Consider the following 22,581-nt stretch of genomic DNA (forward strand, 5'->3'; position numbering starts at 1 on the left):
CTACTTTAAGAATGATACAAAATCAATCTGCTTGGTAGTCATTGTTTGTTCTGTGAATTGATGGCATGCTGTGCATTCACAGAGGCCATTATCAAGTTTGGAGAGACTAAATTCAGCGTGAACGAGCCCCAGGAAGGAGGCCAGGTGTCGGTAGTGAAGATCCCGGTGCTGCGTGTTGGGGACGTCTCCAAGGTGTCTGTTGTCCGTGTTCACACCAAAGATGGCTCTGCTACATCTGGAGAAGACTACCACCCAGTATCTGAGGGTAAACAAACGTGCACCGGCACATCAATCTCCATTCAATTGACCTATAGCTGAGCCCCTCCCCAAACTGCTATGGTCCAATCACAGCTAAGCATAACATGGGTTAGACACACCTCTCCACCAATAGTTTTCCTACATGATAAAACATTGTTTACAAAATAAATGCCACGCACATATTTTTCCAGTGCATATTATGGCAGACCTTGTTGACGGATTTGGAAGAGATTTTGAAGGTCCGTTTCCTAAAACGAACGGGTATTTAATTTGTAAAATCCATGATATTTACATTGGAATGAATGAGCCCGGCTGGAAAGTGTCCAAGTGGGAGTGTCTAAGTGGGAGAGGGCAGGGCTTAGCTAAAGGTGAATTCAATTCAAAGGAGCTTTAATGGTATGAGAAAACATACGTTTAAAACAGTTTAAAATGGGGAAAGTATATACAGTTGGAGGGGGTACAGCATTTTGTAAACATTATGTCACATTGTCGTTATATACGTGTTATACAGGGTATAAAGCTTTTTTGAAACAAACACTTTGGGACAAATAGCAGCATTTTTTCCTCAAGGATATTAATTAATCTCAGTCTTTGTTGTTGCAATGGTTGAATACAATTCTGTGCCACAAACAGTATCACAAACATCTGTGAAACCTCCCGCTGTGGGGTGGCCATAGCAGAGTGGTAGGTAGGCTGCCGGGTATTCAGTAGGTCAACAGTTTGACCCTTGGTTCGCCCATCTATGTATCGAAGTGTCCTTGAGCAAGACACTTAAGCTTGATTTATACTTTGTGTCACACACTGAAATTGGCTATATTCTGTGTGCTACTGTCATCCACATGCAACTAAGCATAAATCAGGCTTTAATCCCTATAACAGCTTCCCTTTCCTTTCTCTTTCTCTGCAGAGATTGTGTTCAAGCAAGGAGACACGGTGCACTATGTGGAGGTGGAGATTCTGTTTGATGGAATCAGAGAAATGAGGGAGGCGTTTACCGTCCACTTGAAGCCTGACGAGAACATGGTGGCAGAAACCAAGGTGCACGTTCGGACTCTTCACAGAGTCGGATTGAATTTGCCAAGTATTCCACTAGCTTGCAATCACAAGGCAGCAGAGAATTGCTCTTAATTAATGTTATCTTGTTCTCTTGGCTTGTCAATCAACAGATGAGCAAAGCTATAATATACATCGAGGAGACCAATAGCATGGCAGATGTCACCTTCCCTTCAGTGCCCGTGGTCGTGTCTCTGTTACATTTTGATGACACTGATAAGACCAGAGATTCCCACCCAGTGGCTGGATACCCTGTCATTTGTGTAACCGTAAGTCCCAATTGCCAAACCCAATACAGCATGATGTTATTTTCATTCATGTTTTATTCAGAGAGGCTCTTTCCCTTTTATCAGCAATTCCTCTACAGATACTGAAATGATTTTAATGAGTAGCACTGAGGTAATTGTGCACGCATTGCTCAAAAAACTTACTCCCGTGAGGACTCAACTGTGTTACAGAAATAGCTTTGGTCATCAGAGCATATTCTTGCATGTTTCACCCACAATCATTATCTCTGCTCTCTTCTAAAGGCCTGTAATCCCAAGTACCCAGACTACGACAAGACGGGCTCCATCTGTGTGAGTGAGAGCATCAACAACACGCTGACCCGATACCGCTGGCTGGTCAGCGCCCCCACTGGCCCAGACGGTGTCACCAGCCCCATGAGGGAGGTGGACTTTGACACCTTCTTCACTTCTTCTAAGCTCATCACTCTGGACTCAGTCTACTTCCAGGCTGGGTCCAGGGTTCAGTGTGCTGCCCGGGCAGTGAACTCTAACGGGGATGAAGGTCTTGAGCTCAGCAGCCCCATAGCGTCCATCAGCGTTGAGGAGGGTGCGTGCGCTTCTACTCCCTTCTCTATCTTCAAACACAGTTTCATCCCTTTCCCTCTGTAATGGGAATGACTCAATGTTGATGGCTCGAGTTCCGTTTGTATCTCGGCACCCCTGCCCTGTACTTCAAAACATGAGAGAGATGAAAGAATTCGCTTTGGTCGACATTAATTAAAGAAAACTAAATGTTTGATGTGTTCTCATGGCATGGTTGCAGGGATGTGCCAGCCTCGTGTCATGGGCACAGTGGGAGCTGAGCCCTTCTCTGCCAGGTTGCGTTACACCGGAGCAGAGGATCCAGATCACCCCAACCTCATCAAACTAACTGTCACCATGCCCCACATTGATGGTGAGAAACCCAGATTGCTGTATGATGATAATTTGTATTACTGTGAGAAGATAAATAGTGGCATATCCATTGAACACTGTGGTAGCGCAAAGATTAGAGAAGTTTAACCACTTACAGTAAACCCTCTATAGAGTCTATACTCTCTATCTATAGAGTCTATACTATACTTCACTGACCGGTGACCCCCTGGCGTCTATACTTGGTCACACCCTTTTCTCCCTCTACACTAACGCTTTGCAGAAAATAGCTGATCTACAACGTGTTAGGAATTAGGATGCATTTTGAATTTGTAGATTATATATATGCTATTTTTATTAAATGTTTGGCTATTTACGCAGAATGTGTACCTATGACATGCCTACTTGCCGAGAATCAGGACGATGGGTTTCATGTGGTTAAATGAGCATGCTGGCTTCATCTAATGTGTGTCGTACTATATGAACCTACCTCGTTCCAGTTCCAGTTCCTGTAACAGTGTAACACCCAGGCTTTCACGGTCCATGGCCTCCATGTAATTGCTGCTCTATCTTCCTTCTTTCCCAGGTATGTTGCCTGTAGTGTCCACGCGGCCAATGTCCAACTTTGAGCTGACATTGAGCCCAGATGGCACACGTGTCGGTAACCATCGCTGCTCCAATTTGTTGGATTACACTGAAATCAAGACTCGCTACGGTTTCCTCACTGAAGCCAGCAAAAATCCAGAGGTGATAGGGGAGACATCACCTTACCAGTACAGCACTGCCCTCAGGGGATCCAGTGCACTGCGCTTCTACAGAAACCTCAATCTGGAGGCATGTCTTTGGGAGTTCACGAGTTATTACGACATGTCAGAGCTGCTCAGTGACTGTGGAGGCACGATTGGAACTGATGGACAGGTGAGTAGAACCCGCCTCTCAGCTTCAGATTATCCCTGACACGCATTGTCAATTCTGGCGATGTGATGTCAATAGTTAGCTCACTTAAGCGATATGTTTTGACCTCCCGCCAACAGGAATGCAGTGGCGAACCACTGAAATGTGTGGGGATATAAATTGGCATAATGACAAAATTGTGAGAAAATAGGGGTACAGATAATAATAGAAAAGGAATGCAGAATCAGCTCTTAATAGCCAGTTCTTTCCTCTAAGTCTTGCCCCTTTTCTATGCACGGCCACACTCCTCAATCCTACTGAATTATTTAGAAGCATAAAACCCTGTTTGCTTACTTGGTGTCCCCTTAACGACCCCACAGAGAATATAGGCTATAGTAATGACAACCCCAGCACATTGCTTTAATTGTTTCGCCCGCTCCTGGTGTTCCCAGTTATTTATCTTGTCAAAATGGCAAGCCAATTGATAGAAGCATCATACAATCCTTTGCAACAGCAGCTCTTAGAATAGGCAGGAGGATGTCTTAACCACTTTCCACCTGACATCCCTATTTTCTTGATGACATATATTTTATTGAGGGGTTTATCTTTATATAACAAACAAATAATTAATACAAAAAAAATACAATACCTGGATTCTGTTTAGCTTTTTTTTTTTACGCTTGCGTTGTCACGCCTCTCTTCAACAGACCTGGAGGAGACCTGTGTTGATCTAGGCAACAATGCCTGCGTTCCTCGCTTCACGTTTGCAAGGCCCTTTAGGCATCGAAACATTAGTCCGTCTCTGTCATGACTCATGATATACAGTAGCACCTTAAAAAAGGCATTAAACATCCAACTGGATCAGTTGAATTCTTTCATCAAAAAATTGGCAAAAAAAATATAGCAGATCTATCATCACGTGACGTGTTGTGATCTTGCAGGTATTGGTTAAAGTTGATTCTGTCATCCTGGCCCATACTACAGTATGCTGCACTGGTCCCAGCATTTGTATTCATCTTGGTAACCTCCACTCTGACTTGACTTGCGGTTAATTAAGCTAGAGGGTATAATGATAAAGGAGGGGTGGAGAGTGCAAGGGGCACATTATGGAAACCCCCATCTCATTCTCCACTGGAGATTATTAATAACACAGTCCTGTAGTGTGCATGTGCCTACTGTATAAGCACTAAGCAGAGTTGTGTGATAGCGACTGTGGCTCAAGAGGTAGAGTAGGTCGTCCAATGATCCATGGGTCGGCGGTTCGAATCCCGGCTCCTCCTGGCTACATGTCGAAGTGTCCTTGGGCAAGACACTGAACCCCAAATTGCTCCCCATGTGCTGGTTGGTACCTTGCATGGCTTCCGCCGCAATCGGTGTATGAATGTGTGTGTGAATGGGTGAATGTAATGCACAATCTATGTAAAGCGCCTTGGATAAAGGCGATATATAAATGCACCATTTACCATTTACCATAGCGCTGTAGGAGTGGGCATGCATGGGAGTGAACTGTCTTGAATCAGTTCTTAGACTTTCTCGCTATGCATTGCTTCAGATTTATTCTACAAAGTCCTACAGTACAATAATAGTGTAAAAATCACACTGGTGTGAAGTGAGGGGTGCCTCACTCCTTTATACAGTGTGTTATTGTGTAAAACAAAACCAGTCACAAGATGTATTATATTGGCCACATGACGTCTCACGTCGTCATTTAGTGCCTTGAACAAACATTTAAAGTCCATAGACTTGGCTGGCAAACGATTTTTGTTAAAAGTGCTCTAAATAAACATTAAGGGCTCCATCTTGCGCCACCCTTATCCCTAAACGTATTTGCCATTTTTTGAGTGGTGTAAACCACTCCTACAACTGGCTTTGTTAGTCTGTCTGTCTGTCTGTCTGTCTGTCTGTCTGTCTGTCTGTGCTCAAAAAATGAGCACGGTTGCTATGGTCACCCAGTTCACACGGGTGTGATTTCATTACGTCAGACATTACGTCAGACCACAGCTGATCAGTCTATATAAGACCTTACACCACTCAGTTCACACAGGTGTGATTTTTACTATTTTGAAAAACATTTTAAAATAGTTCAATTAGCCGAACTAGATCGGCTATTTGAACTATTTTAAAAGGTTTTCTTACATAGTAAAAAATGGCAAATTAGTTTAAGGATAATGGTTAAGGGGTGGCGCAAGATCTAGCCCTAAAAGTCCATAGACTTGGCTGCCATATAATGTAATTTCAAAAGCCATGCATTGGAGGGGCTAGCACCTCTCAAAAAACATTTTGACAGGTGTTTTTGTCTCTATTATATTTCTTTTACTTGCAAAAAATATTTTGTTACCATGGTTACAGTTAAACATATCCAAACATGAAGAGCAGAGCATCACAGGCTCAGTTACACTCCGTACAGGGTATGTGTATGATTTGTATGTACTGTATACAGTATGTATCTCTAGCCACATCCCTGCAAGGCAAGATGTGAAAAGAAAGCAGTTTGTGTCCATGGGCAAATGAGACCAAGATGCCCTCTTAAAGTGGGCACGTTGGATAGAAGGAACCAGGCCTGGGGCCAGTGTCATTGTATGGTTTAGTGCCCAGCTTAACAGGACCACAGGAATCCATCAAGGCCCAGCAGGCAGTGTCATGGGGCCATTTTGCAAATCATTTGCCTGAGCTCTCATTGCCAAAGGCCCCATGAACACGTCTCCACATGAACAGAGAGCCAGTGCAGGCAGGTACCTCTCACAGGTCAGGGAAAAGTGCAGATACCTTAGAGGGCTCTTTTAGAAACTTTCACCACACAAGCCTTTGTCTCACTGTAACACAGCTTTTGTTTTGGGGAAGTTTACAGTTTTTTTCTTTTCTTTTTTTTATTCAATACATTTTAAAAAGCAGTTAAAAATGATAGAGAAGTAAATGCTCAAATCAACTTTATTGTCACATCGCAGTTTTACAAGTAAAAAAGTGGGTGAAATTAGTTTGTGTGCATACCGGTACTGTAGTTCCCATCCTGTCACATTTTCCTAGAAATACAGGAAGGGAAGAAGAGAGAGGGGGGGGGGGGGTGTAAGGAGATCAAGGCAGGAAAGAAGAAAGTTTGAGCACTTTTACCACAAAAAGCAATGTAGGAATAAGCTACATTTTAGAGTCAACTCAAATTAAAAGGTGAACACTGCTGTCGGGAGGAAACCACCTAACTAAAAAAATAAGTTTTTTCCCATACATTAGTGCTATTGATGTGTTGTTTCGAAAATATTGAACCAATGTAGTAAAAAGCGCTTGGGACATTGGATCCTCCAACTGCTAAAACAGCTAACATCTCCACCTCTCATGGAAGTAATTGACAATACATAAAGTCACAATACCAACTTTGATGAGGCAGTATTGCTTTGTTTTCAAAATATAAGGTTTTCTTCATTTCCTGAAAAAAATATATTTTTCATTTCCTGAATTATGAACATTTTGGAGTTAAGTGGTTTCTTACCGACAGCAGAGCTATGCAAATAGAGTGAGTGCAACACTTCATACAGCTGTACAGCATTAAGTGGTATTAAGCTGTTAAAGTTACACTTTATAGATAACACCACCAAGTAAAGCATTTCATGAAACTCCATGTCCATTATCTGCTCCTCCTAAACCAGGGGTGCCCACACGTTTTGACTTGAGAGCTACTTTCAAAATGACCAGCTCGGCAAGATCTACCCACCAAATCAATTATTATACCATTGCTGAAAATAGTTTAAATATGTACCTGAGGGGGCTTCGGAATAGTAGAGTTCGTGTTACATTGTGTACAGTATAAGACAAATGCACTTGGAATGGGAAATAGAGGGGGAGAATTATTATTATTTTTTTATCGTTTTTTTTCCTTCAATATATTTAAATGAAATACTCTTTAGGGGCATGTCATGTGATCTACCTACACAACCTTTGTGATCTACTGGTAGATCGCGATCTACCTTTTGGACACCCCTGTCCTAAACTATACAATACATCTGTAGCATAGACGAAGAGCTATCCACCACACTGAGTCCTGTTTATACAAGCCATATAAGTGACTCAATGCAGTTGCAGTTGAAGCAGAGTGTCTGAGTGACTATAAAATCTGTTTTCTTTTTTAGATAAAACGTATGTGTATTTTGTCCATACAGGCAACTATATAAGTAGTCTATTAAATCTTTTTAATACGGTTATAGCATCAAAATCAGTTTAACCACTTTAACCCTATACACATTGGCTATTTTCAAAAGATCTTTCAAGAAATTCAACACAGGTTCTTGTATTTGGGTCCCTGGAACAAAATATTTTCAGATGGTGATCTGCTGCCAATAAATATCAGTTTGGGGGTGCTTTTCCTTGACATGAAAAAGTTTTATAACCACTGATGTAGCCTACCTGTTTTTATTCCAGGTTTTGAATCTGATCCAGTCTTATGTGACTCTGCGGGTGCCTCTACATGTGTCCTATGTATTCCACTCTCCTGTGGGAGTGGGAGGATGGCAGCACTTCGACCTGCAGTCAGAGCTGAGGCTCACATTTGTGTACGACACTGCCATCTTGTGGAGGGATGGCATCGGTAGCCCACCAGAGGCAGAACTGCAAGGCAAGATCGCATCTTCAGATCGTTTCCATTGTCAAAATAATCACATATTCGTTGAAAATAAATAATACTGATAAATGCAATGGACTATAATGTAAATCTTTTAGGTTGTTTTTTTTGTGATGTGTGACTTCAGCACTAGAAGCCAAACTACTACATAGAATCTAATCTAATGTCTGCCCTCTACCCAACCAGTAATCTAATGTCTGCCCTCTACCCAACCAGTAATATAATGTCTGCCCTCTACCCAACCAGTAATCTAATGTCTGCCCTCTACCCAACCAGTAATCTAATGTCTGCCCTCTACCCAACCAGTAATCTAATGTCTGCCCTCTACCCAACCAGTAATCTAATGTCTGCCCTCTACCCAACCAGTAATCTAATGTCTGCCCTCTACCCAACCAGTAATCTAATGTCTGCCCTCTACCCAACCAGTAATCTAATGTCTGCCCTCTACCCAACCAGTAATATAATGTCTGCCTTACATGGGGCGACTGTGGCTCAAGAGGTAGAGCAGGTCGTCCAATGATCCATGGGTCGGCGGTTCGAATCCCGGCTCCTCCTGTCTACATGTCGAAGTGTCCTTGGGCAAGACACTGAACCCCAAATTGCTCCCGATGTGCTGGTTGGTACCTTGCATGGCTTCCGTTGCAATCGGTGTATGAATGTGTGTGTGAATGGGTGAATGTAATGCACAATCTATGTAAAGCGCCTTGGATAAAGGCGCTATATAAATGCACCATTTACCATTTATGTTCTTGCAGGTGCCCTCTACCCAACCAGTAATATAATGTCTGCCTTACTGTTCTTGCAGGTGCCCTCTACCCAACCAGTAATATAATGTCTGCCTTACTGTTCTTGCAGGTGCCCTCTACCCAACCAGTAATATAATGTCTGCCTTACTGTTCTTGCAGGTGCCCTCTACCCAACCAGTATGCGTATCAATAGCCAGGGACGTCTAGTGGTCAACTTCCGCACAGAGGCTAGATTCAGAGGCCTGTTTGTGATTTCACACCCAGGTATGATGTAGTATACGGGGCCATCTGCATGCTTCTTTAAAAGAAAGTATTTGACATACAGTAGTTACAAGCTTCAGTATACAGTAATTACAAACATGTTTATTATGGATAACATGAAAGATTATTTCATAGCCACAAAACAATCGGCTCCACAATACTAATGCCTTTTTGCATATCTGAATATCTGGTTTTGGCATTATCATGACATCCCTATAGAGCGTCGCAGTCCCGCCTCCTACCCTGGACCAGGAAATGAAACCCAATGCATTATTCTCATAGACATTTCTTAAAGTATTTATTTAAAGACGGTTACGCCGCGGACAAAGCCAACTCGAGTCGTGACAACTCATGACAACACAAACAATATTTTGGACCAAACAAATAATTAGAAAGAAGAAAACAACGGCAGGTTACAACACTTTTTTTGTTGTTTTTCTTCTTTGTAATTATTTGTTTGGTCCAAAATATTGTTTGTGTTGTCATGAGTTGTCACGACTCGAGTTGGCTTTGTCCGCGGCGTAACCGTCTTTAAATAAATACTTTAAGAAATGTCTATGAGAATAATGCATTGGGTTTCATTTCCTGGTCCAGGGTAGGAGGCGGGACTGCGACGCTCTATAGTGCACTATTGTATCAGATTGCTTAGCATCTTTTTCAGAAAATTCACTAATTACGTTAAAGGGTAAGACCACTTTGGTAGAGGTTTGGGTTGTGTAGTTACCTTGCCATGATGTAACTCCAAATGTGGACAAGCAATCAAAAATAATTGCTCCAGTGATTAGAAATTGATAATTCAAAAATAATGGTCCTCATTGACTTACATTGTATGCTGAAACAGCTCTCAAAGTCACTCTTTTAGTACGTAAACAAACACAAACAAAGTTGATTCAGACAATATAGAGCATCACCAAAACTCATGTGGTTTTGTTTCAGCGTACAATGTAAGTCAATGAGGAGCATATTTTGAATTATCAATTTCTAATCACTGAAGCAATTATTTTTTATTTCTTCCACATTTGGAGTTACATCATGACACAACCCAAACCTCTAAAAAAGTAGTCTTACCCTTTAAGTTAAATTGTAATCACTTTAATTGGCATAATTGGTTTTGATAAACTTTTTCAAAACCTTTTTCAATTTAGCAACTTGCCACAACTTGTGACTTTGTCATAAAATCAAATGAATGCTTAATTCCCCCATTAGCCTCGTCCCTGTCCTCCATGGTCATGTGTCCGGAACACCCTGGTTTGACCTTTAACCTGAGTCTTGTGAGGAATGAACCCACCTACAACCAGCCCATCCAGCAGTGGACTTTTGTCTCGGATTTTGCGGTAAGAAACACAGCCTTTCCTTTTAAGCACTTAAACTGTATACTTCATTGACTGGGTGAGGTCCCACTATACTGGGTGGGGTCCCACTGACTATACTTAGGCCCCTCCTTTTTTTTAGTGGTGCAAACCACTCCAACAACTGGCTTTGTTAGTACCCGTGTGTGTTTGTGCCTGTACGGGTGAGCATGGTTGCTATGGTTAGTATGTGACGTCATAAATGTACGTCACATAAACTCAGTTCACACGGGTGTGATTTTTACTTCTACACCTGGGCCCTATTTTCACCACTGCCTTACCCCTTATCTCTAAACTTCTTTGCCTTTTTTACTATTTTGAAAAAGATTTTCTACAAGCCCACAACGTGTCGATGTAGATTGGCTAGTTGAACAATTTTAAAATGTTTTTCAAAACAGTAAAAAATGGACAAAGAAGTTTAGGGATAAGGGGTAAGGGTGAAAATAGAGACCCAAATCTCTTCACTGAAAATAGCAGATCATCAAGTTCACAACACGTTGTGAGTTGTAGATCTGCTCCTGCTGCACATTGCATGACATTCTTCACTGTAACGTTACAGGTCCGTGACTATTCTGGGCCCTACACAGTGAAGCTCGTCCCATGCACGTCACCTCCCAACCTGGAGTATACCATTCCCCCTGTCTGCAGTCCTCGAGAGCCTGTCACCTTCGAGCTGGACATCCGCTTCCAACAGGTTATATTACCTTTTATTTAGGACACAGTATACCTTCAGTATACCTCTCTCTCTGTGTGTGTGTGTGTGTGTGTTGCATCTCTATTTGTCTGGCAGGCTGGATGCATAATGTCTGCTTGACGCACTCATATTTTCCAGGTAAGCGACCCAGTGGCTGCTGAGTTCAGTCTGAACACACAGATGATCCTGCTTTCTAAGAGGACACTCTGGCTATCGGATGGCTCAATGGGCTTTGGTCAAGAGAGTGACACTGCCTTCTCACCAGGTAAGGCAGAAAATCACATACTTGATGAGACCAAACATGCATTTGGTCTCATTGTATCTTTGTACCAGAGATACCCTCGTACAAGGTTTCTTCGACTACGCTTGCACCTCCTGGTACCACAGCACCTCTAAGACCCTTAAAACAAGGCTCCAGACTTCCCAAAACAAACTGGTCAGGCTACTACTTGGCCTCACTCCCCGAACCCATCTCACCCCTGCCCACTTTGACAGGCTGGAATGGCTTAGGGTCGACGACAGAGTACAGCACCTTGCAATGGGTCTGGTCCACAAGATTCGCTACACCACCAAGATACCCATGTACCTGTCTAAATACTTCCTTAATGTCAATGAAGTCCACACCCACAACACCAGAGGGAGTTCAACAAACCATGTGCAATCCAGATTCGGCACAAACAAGGGACTAAATTAATTTCGCTCCTATGCCACCAAAATGTGGAACGCCCTACCAACAGTCATTAAGACATGCAAATCCCTTGACTCCTTCAAAACTGCTCTCAAAGGGCACCTACGGACGGCTGCAATTCGAAACTGCCCCCCGTAAAATCTGAATCCCCCACCCACCCCTGTTCCCCCTCACTGTATATGTTTCTTTTCCCTTTTTACCTCCTATGATGATTTCCTTTTGACTATATAGTTGTGTATATTCGTACGTCTCTAAATGTTTTGATGAATTGAAAATGGTGGGCCCTATTGTAAACAAGTGTAATGCTTTATGGTGTCGTCCACTCACTGTTAACAAATAAATCAATCAATCAATCAATACCAGAGATTTGTATTGATACAATTTTCCAGAATATTCCACATGTTTAATGTAACACTTTTTCCCCCTTTTTTTCTCCGAATAGCCAATGCTTAAGTGGATAAACAAATGTTGATGATAGATTAACTACTTTTCTGGGGACCCACTGGACCCCAGGCCCAGACCATGTGGAATGGAAGTTATGGAACCACTATTGGGAACATTAGGACTATTGTAATACTGATTCATAACTGTGATGAGTAACCCACATACCGGTATGTTCTCCATCCAGGGGATATCATCTATGGGAGAGTGATGGTGGATCCTGTCCAAAACCTTGGGGACTCATTTATTTGTAACATTGAGAAAGTTTTCTTGTGTACTGGAGCTGATGGATATGTCCCTAAATACAACCCGAGCAACTTTGAGTTTGGCTGCTTGGCTGATGCTCCATCCCTACTCTATAGATTTAAAGTCATAGTAAGTACAACTATTTCTCTGCTGTCGGGAAGAAACCACCTAACTCCAAAATGAAAAATTAAGAAAACGCTATATTTTGAAAACAAAGCAATACTGCCTAATACAAGTTTGTGTTGTGATTTATATACAGTATTGTCAATTACTTGCATGAGAGGGGAGAGGTGGTGGAGTTAGCTGTTCCGAAGTGCTTTTTAATACTTTCCATTGGTTCAATATTTTATACCAACACATGAACACACAGACGTAAAGGGTGTTCAATAGCACTTATGTTATTACTTTAACATAAGTTACACACACATTATTACTTTATGCAGAAAAATAAAAAATGGAGTTAGGTGGTTTCCTCCGGACAGCAACATATCTGTATCTATATGTGCATATGAATACTTGATATTGTGTTGATAAGTAAAACTCAGTATGCTTCCATACTTTAACCCACTGTTCAGTGGTTCTCAACGTGGGTAGGGGTACACTAAATGAGTGTACAAATGAAGTGTACAAATTTGGGTTTGGTTTGTATAAAGGTCCTTTCAGACGGGGAGCGGGTGACGGGCAGGCGTTGTCGCCTGGATCAACGACAGGTCTGCTGCAGGTCTGCTCATGAGGGGCGCGGGACACGTATCGTAAAAAAATGCTCACCACAATCCAGGTCTAGTCGCCCACGGGTGTGTGCACGAAACGAGCACTGTGAAAATACGCTTGCGCACTCTTCCCTCAACTTCTCTGCGTGTCCAAAATAAACGCACGCCTCTTATTGAAAATGAATTACTAGGCGTATCAGTCGCTCCCCATCTGAAAAGGTCTTAAAATGCCAGTCCACACCAATGCAACTACTTGCAACCATTGTCTCCAATGACAGTTGCAAGGAGTTGCATTGGTATGGACTGGCCTTAAAACTGTTTTATTGCAAGGTGTTGCGACTAGTTACATGGCGGTCCTTGAAATGAGAATGGTTGAGAATCACTGCCTTAACCTGTCATTCCAGGACAAAGCTCAGCCTGAGACCCAGGCCAGGGCATTTGGAAGTGTAGCTTTCAGTGCGCTCCTGGCAGTGGATGACCCTGGGGCTTTGATTCTTGTAAGACAGCCTGGCTCAGATGGATTTAGCATGGACTCCTCTGCCCTCTTTCAGGTCAGTAAACTTAGCTTGCCATGTGTGTGCAAACACACATACGCACGCACGCACGCACGCACGCACGCACGCACGCACGCACGCACGCACACATGCACACACACACACAGACACACACACACATTATAATGTATAGCTGAGGAAAAGATACCAGATTTGTATTTATTTATTTGAAGAATTCACAAAAATAACCGATCAACAAGCTCACAACCTGTTGATACCTTGATCAGTTACATCAGTTGTGTAATGCTCATGCAAAGCCTAATATATATATATATTCTATATTATTATTATTATTATTATTATTATTATTATTATTATTATTATTATTATTATTATTATTATTATTATTATTATTATTATTATTATTATTATTATTATTATTAGGCTGACAGGAAATGGGGAGAGAGAGATAGGGAATGAGTGACACGCAGCAAAGGCCTACATTGAACGTCACCGGTGTCAGCGGTGTGCAACCAATAATATTTAACACCGCTGTTTCCTCTTTCTAGGTATCTGCAGGAAGGGAATGGTACATCCACACCATCTACACGGTCCGATCCAGGGAAAATGCCAACCGTGGCATCGGCAAGAGAAGTTTAGAGTACCACACGTTGAGCCATCACAACAGACTGGATCCAAGTGCCCGTTCTCGTGTCAGAAGAACGGCCAATGACGTTCCGGACATCATAGAGGACATCGGCGCAAACAATAACCGTGGCACCAACATCCTGCACATAGCGCTGGACCGCAGTAGCCAGCGGAGGACGAGCCCAGGGAAAGAGACATTCACCAAGGGGATCGTCCCCCGTGAGCTCAACCAGAGCGAGGATGGTGACGACAGACTAGTGCTGATTATAGGAGTGGTTGTCGGGCTGCTCCTCACAATCCTCATCGTCATCGTGGTTGTGTTGCTGGTGCGGTCCAAGCAGGAGAGGAAGAAGGTGCCAAAAGTATCCAGCAGTACAGAACCCATGATGACACTAGGCCTCGGCAGCAGTGACAGTTCGGAGGTCTGATGTGTGAGCGATGGTCAACATGCTAGTTACTGTTTTTGTTTTGTTTTGCAAGTGCCTCATATTCAGCAACATGGAAGAGGGAGTGTGGCATTAAAATAAAGCACAAGACAGTTGGTTTTGTTCAACATTTACTTGAAATACAACAGCACTTCCTCCAAATGGGAGGAATAGGGACTGCAAAGGTTAAATTCAGTCATCAGTTTTGCTTTTGCTGCCACTTGATTCACCCCCCCCCCCCCCCCCCTTCAAAATAAAAGAAAATAATAATAATATTCGTCCAAAGGTGCTAAAGAAAATGCCTCTTAAGTTCTGTTAGTTGGCATTCATGGAATCAATCAGGAAAAGCTGTTACAAAGGATATTGTTGCATACTACAGAAAAACAACAGTCTTTGTTTGGTAATGTAGTTGTGTTATAAATTATAATGACACCGTCTTTTGTTCGAATACACTGGGAACCCCCAACCTCTCTGTACACGATTATAGAGAACCCCCTACCTCTCTGTACACCAGTATAGAGAACCCCCTACCTCTCTGTACACCAGTATAGAGAACCCCCTACCTCTCTGTACACCAGAATAGAGAACCCCCTACATCTCTGTACACGAGTATAGAGAAACCCCCACCTCTCTGTACACCAGTATAGAGCGTCGCAGTCCCGCCCACTACCAGGGCCCAGGAAATGATTCTCCGTTCATTTTCCTCATAGACTTTTCAGAAAGTATTTATTTAAAGACGGTTACGCCGCGGACAAAGCCAACTCTTGTCGTGACAAATCATGACAATAAACACAATGTTTTGAAAGTAGAACAAAACGGCAGGTTACAACACTTTTTTTGTTGTTTTTCTTCTTTGTAATTGTTTGTTTGGTCCAAAATATTGTGTTTATTGTCATGATTTGTCACGACTGGAGTTGGCTTTGTCCGCGGCGTAACCGTCTTTAAATAAATACTTTTTGAAATGTCTATGGGAAAAATGCATTGGGATTCATTTCCTGGGCCTGGCGTCGTCATGACAGGGGGCGGGACTGCAACGCTCTATAGAGAACCCCCCACCTCTCTGTACACCAGTATAGAGAAATAATTATCCTGAGACTCAATATGTGCCTAAGAGATCACTGGATGTTAACATTTTAAGATTATAACTTTCCTAAGACATTTTGGGAAAATTATATTTTTGACATTGTTTTAATGTATTAATGGTTACATTATTTGCATGCTTTTGTTTGTACACTGCGATTGTGTGAAATTGTATACAATGTCTAAACACTGATTTGATTGGAATTGTGACAAGTGTCTAATCTACTGTAATTGCAGTACTAGGTGTTTTACAGTATATTCCTGCAGGAACAGTATTTAACCACAGTGGCCAATTGTTATTGTTAAATAGTCCCCATAATGCCTGGTGGTTTAAACATTTTTTTGAGAATCTTTAAATTAACTCACTGAACCCAATGAGAGAAGAGATATTTAAAGAGACTATACTAGTATTGATGTGATTTTCAAGACAGCTGGTCTGCAGTCAGTGTACAGTGTATGTACTGTACTATTCTAACAGTTATAGATCCACTTTACCATCATACAGTACAACTGGTGTGCTTAGTTAATACATCTGACTACTGTGGTGGCACAATACATGAATGGGATTGAAATCTTTGTTCAATCTCATAACTACTGTATTTTTTAACTACTACATTTTTTTCTTCCTTTTTTGCAGATAATGTAATGGTTTCATCAGAATTCAGTTAAAGGGAATTCTTTTTTTTCTTTCTTTTTTTTTGACCCACATTGCCTAAACAAAATGCTTGGTTTTGGATTTATTTATTTATTTGCTATGTATCTTTATTTAGTGTTTCCAATTGTAATCGTTTAATATCGCTTCCACCATCACCACCACGATTTTTACATTTTGGTTAACTTAAAGAGTTTGTCAGTTAATTTTACTATAAATATGTACCACATTTGCACTGAAACAATTCACCTACAAAAGGACACATCATGCTGTACAAACTAGCTGTGACAGATCCACAGTGGATCGCTTGACATTGAGCATTACTCTGGATTACCTCATATACTGGATCTAATGATGACTGACTACACACTCTTTATTTTACAAATATCAGGTTTATTTATCCATTTTCCAGTTTATTTTCAGGAAAATATTTTCTATGCAAATATAGCTTCATATTCATTATTCATCCCATGTATATTTGTTTTTAACACAGTTATTTTTTTCTTTTTTTTACACTGCAACAATGTTTTGTGACTATTTTATTCCATCTTAATGATTTTATTTGAGTTAAATTGAATGCATGAAAATCCTGTGTTGATACACATGTGTACGTATGTATATATCTATGACTTAAAATATACCATTTTGGATGTTTTGGAAATGGTCCAATAATGCATATGTGATGTAAGTATTTGTAACAGAGCAGAGACACAAGTTGGTTTGCAAATAAAGACTTTCTTTTTCAAGACATTTTAAGTTTAATACAATGAGGGTTTTCAATAACTGGACTGTTGGGCTTTCGCTTTCCTATGCTGAATAAGGACTGTGGTGCTCAACTATTCATTACCGTTGTTTATAGGAGCGTACCTATGTTCCCCACAGGAAGCACCATAGAAGACAGGGAAGGTTTGTCACCACAGGTTTGTCAGTATTATGATCAGTGTCATGGTCACTTGGTCAGTAGCAGTATCATGGTCAATATCATGTTAGTATCATCGTCGTCATAGTCATTGTCACTCCCTTCACAGACGAGTGAGTAAAGCGTTATTGTCAAAAGTTGGTATGGTGCAAAACGGGTATGGGGTGTACAACTTTAATTTGTTGAATTTTGTATTTAAAAAATGTTTTGATTATTTTGTTTTTCATAGTGATTTTTTACTCCCCTATCTATATCAAGTTTATGGCGAGTGGACTTGGTATCTCCCATGAGTGCCTACGCAAATAGAACAGATCTACAAGCTAACAACGCGTTGCTTGGTGACGCGTTGTTAGCTTGTAGATCTGTTCTACCCACAAAGCAGAACCATAGAGTAAGACAGAGTTACGACATTGAGGGGGCAGAAAACAGCCCGGTCACATGCTTCATGTACTCGTCTATGTAGAAGAGCCGCCATTGGACTGGCCCCATTGTCGTAACTCTGTCTTACTCTATGGCTCTACACCATATATGGCCATCTCCATATATGAAGATCACGAGTCACGACACTGACCTCATCAAACCCTGGATAGCCGTACATGGAGAAGACTGGATCATCACCTATAGATCTGCATGGAGCCGGCCAGCAACTCTACATCTGACCTCAATCCTCAAACCCTTAGATTTAGCTGACCTGTTCTGACATTCCATATGTTGATCCTTCCCCATCCGTCCTTCCTCTTCGATGTCTCCCTTTTGACTGATACCTGTCCATTCAAACTCTGGACAAAAACACAAAACCTGCATATGAAACTGGGAAAAAAAGAACAGAGAGAAAAGCAAAGGAAAGGAGTAAGAATTACATATCGGTACATAATCAGATGAACTAGCGTTGATGAGATTTGTTTCCTGAAGATTGACAAGGAGCATGATGACTTTAGTGGTATGTAGAGATGAAACTGCAACACATTCTGTTAAAGTATTGAAATCTTTGGGCAACGTCATTTGATTAGTGTCATCTGCAAATAGATGACAATGCTATTTACAGATAATAGCCAAATCATGAATATGAAATCAAAGACAACAAAGGACCGTAACAAGATTTCCAACTTCTCAGATGTACAACCATTTATGGAAACAAGTCTAGAAAGACACATGAGAGCCAACACCAACACACATGCAGCATAAACATCCCACTGAGCAAGAGTCGTCTAGGCAAAGCTTAGACCGCTAAAAAAAAACTTAAATTTTTAGACCATTTTTAGACGTCTAATAATGGTCTAAAAATGAAAGGTTTTTTTTAGCGGTCTAAGCTTTGCCTAGATGTTGATTAGCTAGAAAAGGTGCTTCTAGGATCAGCAGGGATGTAGACTTAAAAAATCACACCCGTGAGAAGTGGGGGGCGCTAATATATTAAAGTCTAACTCATGTTGATTAGGTGATGTAATGGTGATGTAAAACAAACGGTGCCAACACATGACATAACTAGAAAAAGTAGTGTGTGTGTGATGTTTGGCAAAATGTTTAGCAATATAAACGTGTGTGTGACGCGGCTTGGCCTGTTGTAGCGCCACCATGAGGCTGATTTGAAAACTGTCAAGTGGCATTTCTTCCAAAGCCTATATAAATGCATGCGCACAGTTTCACCACAATCGCACAAACTCAACACTGCGTTGAGTAGTTGTGGCGATTTGTACAAAACGGGTACAAAGCGGGCTACTCCTGAAAAGTTTAGAAGCCAATCATAGCCAATGAGGGTGGATTATGAGAAATCAAACAAACCCGTATTGATCACATGACTATGAAGAGCATGTGTACCGATTTGTGTGAAATTTGGATAAAATCTGAAGGAGTAATATTAGGAAATGTGTTTTACATATGTCGGCCTCCTGGTGGCGCTATAAAGAGCAGATGTGAAAAATTCCAGGCAAAGGTTTTTCCTTGGCCTCTAGGGAGTTGGCATACAAAGTTATCCACATATCCGTGCAGTTAGAGGTAAAAACACTTTTCGGCCAGTTATAGCGCCACCATGAGGCTGAGTTGAAAATGTTCATGTGGCATTTCTTCCTCGGCCTAGCGGGAATGTGCGTGCACAATTTCACGGAAATCACACGATGTGTTCATGATTTGCAGCATTTTGTTTGAAACTGAGCAAAAAAAAATCTACCCACATGTCCCCTTAGGGGCACTATTTCAAAGTCGACTTTGAAATAGCCGACTTTTAAATTTCAAAGTCGACTTTGAAAGTTCAAAGTCAGAGACAGAGAGAGTGACGCAGAGAGAGTGACGCAGAGACAGTGACGCAGAGACAGTGACGCAGAGAGAGTGGCGCAGAGACAGTGACGCAGAGAGAGTGACGCAGGGAGAGTGACGCAGAGACAGTGACGCAGAGAGAGTGACGCAGAGACAGTGACGCAGAGAGAGTGACGCAGAGAGAGTGACGCAGAGAAAGAAAGAGAGAGACGGCATACTATAGCATGCCGTTTTTTCATCATTTTTGAGGATTTGAAAAAAAGACGAAAATCAAATCAAACAAACCCGTCTTGATCACATGACTATGAAGAGCATGTGTACCGATTTGCGTGAAATTTGGATAAAATCTGAAGGAGTAATATTAGGAAATGTGTTTTACATATGTCGGCCTCCTGGTGGCGCTATAAAGAGCAGATGTGAAAAATTCCAGGCAAAGGTTTTTTCCTTGGCCTCTAGGGAGTTGGCATACAAAGTTATCCACATATCCGTGGAGTTAGAGGTAAAAACACTTTTCGGCCAGTTATAGCGCCACCATGAGGCTGAGTTGAAAATGTTCATGTGGCATTTCTTCCTTGGCCTAGTGGGAATGTGCGTGCACAATTTCACGGAAATCACATGATGTGTTCATGATTTGCAGCATTTTGTTTGAAACTGAGCACTCCTGCAAACTTTGGAAGCCAATCTTAGCCAATCAGGATGGAGTCTGAGAAATCTGAAAAACCCGTTTCGTTGAATGGCTCTAGAGAGACTGTGTACCAAGGGCCAATTGGTATGATGTTTGGACAAAATCTGTAGGTGTACTGTCCAAAAACTTTTTGTTTTGCACAAAGCGGCCTCCTGGTGGCGCTATAACAGGCGGTTCTGGAAATGTTGGGGCAGAGGTTCATCGTTGGCATCCAGGGAGTGTGTGTGCAAAATTTGGCATCGACCGGGTTAACGGTGCCGGAGATTAGCTGTTCACAGACGGAAGGACGGACACACACACACACACACACACACACACACACACACACACACACACACACACGGACACACGGACACACGGACGAACGGACGGAGTGCAAAACATACTCTCTCCCCATGCCTTCGGCCTGGTGGAGACAATGAGGGACAATATGATGTAAAATTTCCCTTCATTGTCAATGGCATTTTTAAAACAAACTAAAAACAAACATTAAACCTGTATATAGGAGGGGGTAGCGCCCCTCAAAAGCAAGAGGAGATCCGAGCACTCAAAAAAATGCAGAGGAGAGGAAGTAAAGTTGTGTTAGTGATGGTTCTTCTCAAATGTTCTTTACCCTGTTTGTCTGACAACAGGTCTAACTCATGTTGATTAGGTGATGTAATGGTGATGTAAAACAAACGGTGCCAACACATGACATAACTAGAAAAAGTAGTGTGTGTGTGATGTTTGGCAAAATGTTTAGCAATATAAACGTGTGTGTGACGCGGCTTGGCCTGTTGTAGCGCCACCATGAGGCTGATTTGAAAACTGTCAAGTGGCATTTCTTCCAAAGCCTATATAAATGCATGCGCACAGTTTCACCACAATCGCACAAACTCAACACTGCGTTGAGTAGTTGTGGCGATTTGTACAAAACGGGTACAAAGCGGGCTACTCCTGAAAAGTTTAGAAGCCAATCATAGCCAATGAGGGTGGATTATGAGAAATCAAACAAACCCGTATTGATCACATGACTATGAAGAGCATGTGTACCGATTTGTGTGAAATTTGGATAAAATCTGAAGGAGTAATATTAGGAAATGTGTTTTACATATGTCGGCCTCCTGGTGGCGCTATAAAGAGCAGATGTGAAAAATTCCAGGCAAAGGTTTTTCCTTGGCCTCTAGGGAGTTGGCATACAAAGTTATCCACATATCCGTGCAGTTAGAGGTAAAAACACTTTTCGGCCAGTTATAGCGCCACCATGAGGCTGAGTTGAAAATGTTCATGTGGCATTTCTTCCTCGGCCTAGCGGGAATGTGCGTGCACAATTTCACGGAAATCACACGATGTGTTCATGATTTGCAGCATTTTGTTTGAAACTGAGCAAAAAAAAATCTACCCACATGTCCCCTTAGGGGCACTATTTCAAAGTCGACTTTGAAATAGCCGACTTTTAAATTTCAAAGTCGACTTTGAAAGTTCAAAGTCAGAGACAGAGAGAGTGACGCAGAGAGAGTGACGCAGAGACAGTGACGCAGAGACAGTGACGTAGAGAGAGTGGCGCAGAGACAGTGACGCAGAGAGAGTGACGCAGGGAGAGTGACGCAGAGACAGTGACGCAGAGAGAGTGACGCAGAGACAGTGACGCAGAGAGAGTGACGCAGAGAGAGTGACGCAGAGAAAGAAAGAGAGAGACGGCATACTATAGCATGCCGTTTTTTCATCATTTTTGAGGATTTGAAAAAAAGACGAAAATCAAATCAAACAAACCCGTCTTGATCACATGACTATGAAGAGCATGTGTACCGATTTGCGTGAAATTTGGATAAAATCTGAAGGAGTAATATTAGGAAATGTGTTTTACATATGTCGGCCTCCTGGTGGCGCTATAAAGAGCAGATGTGAAAAATTCCAGGCAAAGGTTTTTTCCTTGGCCTCTAGGGAGTTGGCATACAAAGTTATCCACATATCCGTGGAGTTAGAGGTAAAAACACTTTTCGGCCAGTTATAGCGCCACCATGAGGCTGAGTTGAAAATGTTCATGTGGCATTTCTTCCTTGGCCTAGTGGGAATGTGCGTGCACAATTTCACGGAAATCACATGATGTGTTCATGATTTGCAGCATTTTGTTTGAAACTGAGCACTCCTGCAAACTTTGGAAGCCAATCTTAGCCAATCAGGATGGAGTCTGAGAAATCTGAAAAACCCGTTTCGTTGAATGGCTCTAGAGAGACTGTGTACCAAGGGCCAATTGGTATGATGTTTGGACAAAATCTGTAGGTGTACTGTCCAAAAACTTTTTGTTTTGCACAAAGCGGCCTCCTGGTGGCGCTACAACAGGCGGTTCTGGAAATGTTGGGG

The 22,581-nt window shown here is 41.9% G+C and overlaps 1 protein-coding gene across 1 annotated transcript in view; it reads left to right on the forward strand.

Moving 5' to 3' along the window:
* Positions 1-14,886, forward strand: part of frem2b (FRAS1 related extracellular matrix 2b) — a 68,716-nt gene extending 53,830 nt beyond the window's left edge. Inside the window, exons 11-24 of the mRNA XM_079515134.1 lie at positions 83-265; positions 1,166-1,296; positions 1,425-1,580; positions 1,842-2,145; positions 2,362-2,493; positions 3,037-3,368; positions 7,752-7,944; positions 8,856-8,960; positions 10,164-10,291; positions 10,866-11,000; positions 11,139-11,265; positions 12,317-12,504; positions 13,490-13,636; positions 14,149-14,886. Of these exons, the coding sequence (XP_079371260.1) occupies positions 83-265; positions 1,166-1,296; positions 1,425-1,580; positions 1,842-2,145; positions 2,362-2,493; positions 3,037-3,368; positions 7,752-7,944; positions 8,856-8,960; positions 10,164-10,291; positions 10,866-11,000; positions 11,139-11,265; positions 12,317-12,504; positions 13,490-13,636; positions 14,149-14,655 (2,768 nt within the window). The 3' untranslated portion in view covers positions 14,656-14,886. The remainder of the gene's footprint in view (positions 1-82; positions 266-1,165; positions 1,297-1,424; positions 1,581-1,841; positions 2,146-2,361; positions 2,494-3,036; positions 3,369-7,751; positions 7,945-8,855; positions 8,961-10,163; positions 10,292-10,865; positions 11,001-11,138; positions 11,266-12,316; positions 12,505-13,489; positions 13,637-14,148) is intronic.
* The last annotated feature ends 7,695 nt before the right edge of the window (positions 14,887-22,581 follow it).

Source organism: Electrona antarctica (assembly GCF_951216825.1).
Source record: "Electrona antarctica genome assembly, chromosome: 11".
In the NCBI taxonomy this organism is placed as follows: domain Eukaryota; kingdom Metazoa; phylum Chordata; class Actinopteri; order Myctophiformes; family Myctophidae; genus Electrona; species Electrona antarctica.